The 4272-nt window shown below is 40.8% G+C and overlaps 1 gene segment (V, D, J or C); it reads left to right on the forward strand.

Moving 5' to 3' along the window:
• The first annotated feature begins 837 nt into the window (after positions 1 to 837).
• Positions 838 to 1461, forward strand: LOC122116709. The segment is given in 2 exon segments: positions 838 to 967; positions 1092 to 1461. Coding segments are annotated over 2 exon segments (363 nt in total).
• The last annotated feature ends 2811 nt before the right edge of the window (positions 1462 to 4272 follow it).

A 4272-nucleotide genomic window follows, 5' to 3' on the forward strand; every position in this document is an offset into this window, starting at 1 on the left:
TAAAAGTTCAGAAATATCTGGCACATACATGCATAATAGCCACAAAGCTAGATATGATTCCAGGTATTTTCCTAAAACTAAAGAAGAAATATCTGAGGGTGAACTGTTCTAGAAGAAGGCGTTAGGGAAGAATATTCAGAAGGGAAGCAATCCAGTCAAATATATGAGTTCACAGGACACCAATGAATGCACCAATGGATTGTCCATACACCTCTGATCATGACACTTTATTGCACATATTATATTTTTCAGTGCTACCTTCCAATAAAGACTTTGAAAACTGTCCACTTCTCTCTTTCTATCAATGCATCTATCTGTCTTTCTACCTACACATATATTATCACTTTTATAGCACACATGTCTGGGTATTAATGATCATTATTAAACCATATAACAAGGTTCAAGCAAACAACCTGAATACTCTTAAGAATTCTGTGTCACAAACTTCACTGATACCAGAGTTAGGGGCATTCTAAAATTACTTTCCCTTGGAAATGTTTGCCTTTGAGTGACTGATTTTAGTGAAGGAAATCATACCAAGTCATGGATAAGTTGAAAATGTTAAAAATTCTATTTGGGGTTGAGAATCGAGCTCAGTGGAAGAGTGCTTACCTGGAAAGTGCAGGCCCTCTCAGTTCAGTCCTCAGATCTGGAAAAAAAATCTACTCTTATCCCAGGCCAACAGAATCATAATGTTTTCTTGTCTCTAGAAACACATCATCTACAAGCACATTGGACATCTGGGTTCCTCAGGACTGTGCTTTGTCACTGAGATCTGCTAGCCTGCGGCTTTGACTCGTACTGCCCAAGCCATGTTGATTTGCATGTGCCCAGAGCTCAGCCCACTACACTGGGAACTTCTTCATAGGCTGCTCACACCCTGTGCAGGAGAAGTTCCAGTCAGCACACAGCATGGACATGAGGGCCCCTGCTCAGCTCCTGGGGCTCCTGCTGCTCTGGATTGCAGGTAAGGAAAGATGATACTGGGGATTATTCATCCAGTGTTCAACTGAGCTACTTTGCTGTTCATGGAAGTACTTGGACAGCAGAATTAATTAAACTGCTAATGGCTTTTATGTTTCCAATGTCAGGTGCCAGATGTGACACTCAGTTGACCCAGCCACCATCCCTGTCATCATCTCAGGGAGACAGAGTCACCATCACTTGCCGAGCCAGTCAGGGCATTACCAATTATTTACATTGGTACCAGCAGAGAGCAGGAAAAGCTCCAGAGCTCCTGATCAGTTATGCAACTACTTTGCAATCTGGGTTCCCAACAAGGTTCAGTGGTAGTGGATCTGGGACAGAGTTCACTCTCACCATCAGCAGCCTGCAGCCTGAAGATGCCGCAACTTATTTCTGTCAACAGAGTCATTATTATCCTCCCACAGTGATATAAGTCATAACAAAAGCCTCCCAGCAAAGCAGAAGTGAGAGGCTGGGCTGCCCCAGCTGCTCCTCCTGGGGCCTCTACCTGCACAACTGCCTCTACTCTACACAACTTCTCAGATGCAGCCAAACTTTAAGGTCACTGGAATGTATTGGGGGAGGTCATGGAGGCATTTGCACACCCTAACATTCTGTCCTCCTGCTCATCCCTAGCAGCACACACCTTCTGACTATAAAAATCACTGATCTATACTCATGTTTCACTTACATTGTGCTAACAATTTGCACCCACCCAAAGAAAGAGCCATTTTAGGTATATCAAACCAGGTTTTAAAAGCAAGGCAATAAAGCTTTAGAAAAGATTTGGAAAAAATTATATTAAGTGAAGTAAGACTGACCAAAAGAAACATAGGTCCCATGGTTTCCCTTATTTGCAATAACTAGTATATGTCAGCGTCAAGCAGAAAAGGTCAGATAAGTTGATGTTAGGGAAATGAACCTAAGATGTATTCAAATGTTTTTTCTTACATGCGATTGTTTCTAACACATAAGATCATTTCTTTGTTGCTTTGTATGTCCCTTCCCCACGGTATAACCCCTGCGTTCACTGTATTTGATGTTGGTATAATTTGTGGAGGGAAAGGAAAAAACCAAATTGTTTAAATAGGGATACAGGTGAACCCATTGCAAAAATGAGATGTACAAGTCATTATGTTGAAAACGAACTTTACAACTTTGGTGGGGGGGAGAGGGGTAGGAGGAGTGGGTGGAGGGGCAGGGGGAGGATGGGAAGGGATTTTAGGGGGAAACAAAGGAGGAGGCTACAATGCTTGATGAGAAATGTACTCATTACCTTGCCCATCTAATTGTAAACCCTCTGTATGGTATTTTCACAATTAAAAATTATAATAATAAAAAACAGGTTTTGTTTTCAGATTATAAAGAATTCTTCATCAAGTTTTGAAATATAATTTCTTGATTAAAATGGAAAATTTCCAGTTCACTGAGAGATACATCCATGAGTTATCATATATATATATATATATGTATATATATGTGTATATATATATATATGTATATATGTATATATATATATATATATATATGCCAGTAGCAATACATAAGATAGCAAATTTACACAATTCCTGTTACAGCCATGGTCTGATTCATAAGATACTTCATCCATCTGCCAAGGGCTCTGAGGATATTGAGCAGAGCATATCTTCTGAGACCCCACTCCGCTGGGCCTACAGCCCACAAAGCTCTCCCCTTGCAGGTCTGTATTGGTGGCTCTACTCAAGAAGCAGTTTTCCCTGTATTTGATGTTGGTTTATGTCACAACCACCTCGGCCAGCAAGGAAGACACGACCCGGGATTCTTCTCAAAGCAGTTTATTCAGGAACCTTGTTTGCTAGCTTCTCCATGCCCCGCACCCGCACTCCGGTTACAAGCCTCCTGGATGGCCAATCCCGAGGTGCCACGTGGCATATACCAATAGGGTCGCAAACATGGAAGCAAGCCAGTAGCCAAGCCATAGCCATATAAGGAGTTGTTTTTCACAGAGAGCACTCGCCATCGGGAAGGCGGAAGGCAGCACCATCTTTGGTAGTGGCCGCGCCATGCGGCCGCGCCATCTTTGGTCAGCTCCTGCAGCTCTCCACAGGTTTAATTTGGGGAGCGGAAGGGAAAAAACATATTGTTTAAATAGGGATACAGGTTGATCCATTGCAACAATGTACAAGACACTATATTGAAAAATGAACTTTACAATTTAGACTGGGAGGAGTGTGGAGGGAAGAGAGAAGGGAGTGTAGTTGTGGAGATGGGAGGGAAAGGATGGTAGGGGAAAACAAAGGAGGAGGCAACAATGATTGATAAGAAATGTATTCATTACCTTCGTTATATTGTAACCCCTCTGTATTAGTATTTTCATAATAAAATCCTTATTTAAAAAAAGGAGTTGTTTGAAGATATTGAAAGATAAAGAAAAACAGAAATAGGAAAGGAACAAGAAAAAAGCCTTGCTCCTGTCATTGCTTAAGGAGGTAAAGAAAAAAATAAGTTAATAGAGGAATAGAAACATCTTAATACTCCTTAAAATAACATGAAGCTCAGACCTAAGTGAGACATAAGTCAGGCAAAGCAGTTCTCAACACTTTCAAACAGTGTGTTGAGCATCCTTTGAATATCAAAGTGTGAAATAAGAAAGCAACAAAATCATGCTCTGAGAAAGAAGTTAGAAAGGACAGTTGTGTAAAGCTTAAGGTTGAAAATGGTTCTCCAGTATCATTTCTTTGGCTTGCTGGGTAGTAGCCTCCAGAACAGCAAGATGTGAGGCTCTGGTTTATGGATGCTATAATGACCCCATACCGACTCTGCTGCACACCAAGATTCCTCCTTGCAGATTCAGACAACAAATTGCTTTTAGGGACAAGCTCCATTATGTCGTTGGGCAACATGTCATCCTGGCATGTCCTATTTATCTAAACAGTAAATTTGTTTATACAACATGAATGCTCCATCAGTGAAATTCTAAATGCAAGCTTCTAACCATCAAGCAACTCATAGCAGCACATTTGAAAACATTTTCGAAAAGTAATTTTATAAAGAAAAAATAGTCATTGAAAAACAATTTTGATTGCCGTGATACAATTGTATTTGAAGTACACTATTGTGCCATGATCTAAACATTTGAACTAACAAGCTAGTTCATCACATTAAACATCCATTTCTTATAAGCATGGGATATTTTCAGCTAATTATGTCTTTAAGAACTTATTTCTGGGGCTGGAAAGGTGGCTCAGGAGTAGAGCGCCAGAGTTGGCCTGAAGAGCTGAGGGACAGTGCCCAAGCCCAGGGTTCAGTCCCCATGACTGACAAAAA

The sequence above is a fragment of the Dipodomys spectabilis genome, unplaced genomic scaffold (genome assembly GCF_019054845.1).
Source record: "Dipodomys spectabilis isolate Male_0828 unplaced genomic scaffold, ASM1905484v1 ptg000137l, whole genome shotgun sequence".
NCBI lineage: Eukaryota > Metazoa > Chordata > Mammalia > Rodentia > Heteromyidae > Dipodomys > Dipodomys spectabilis.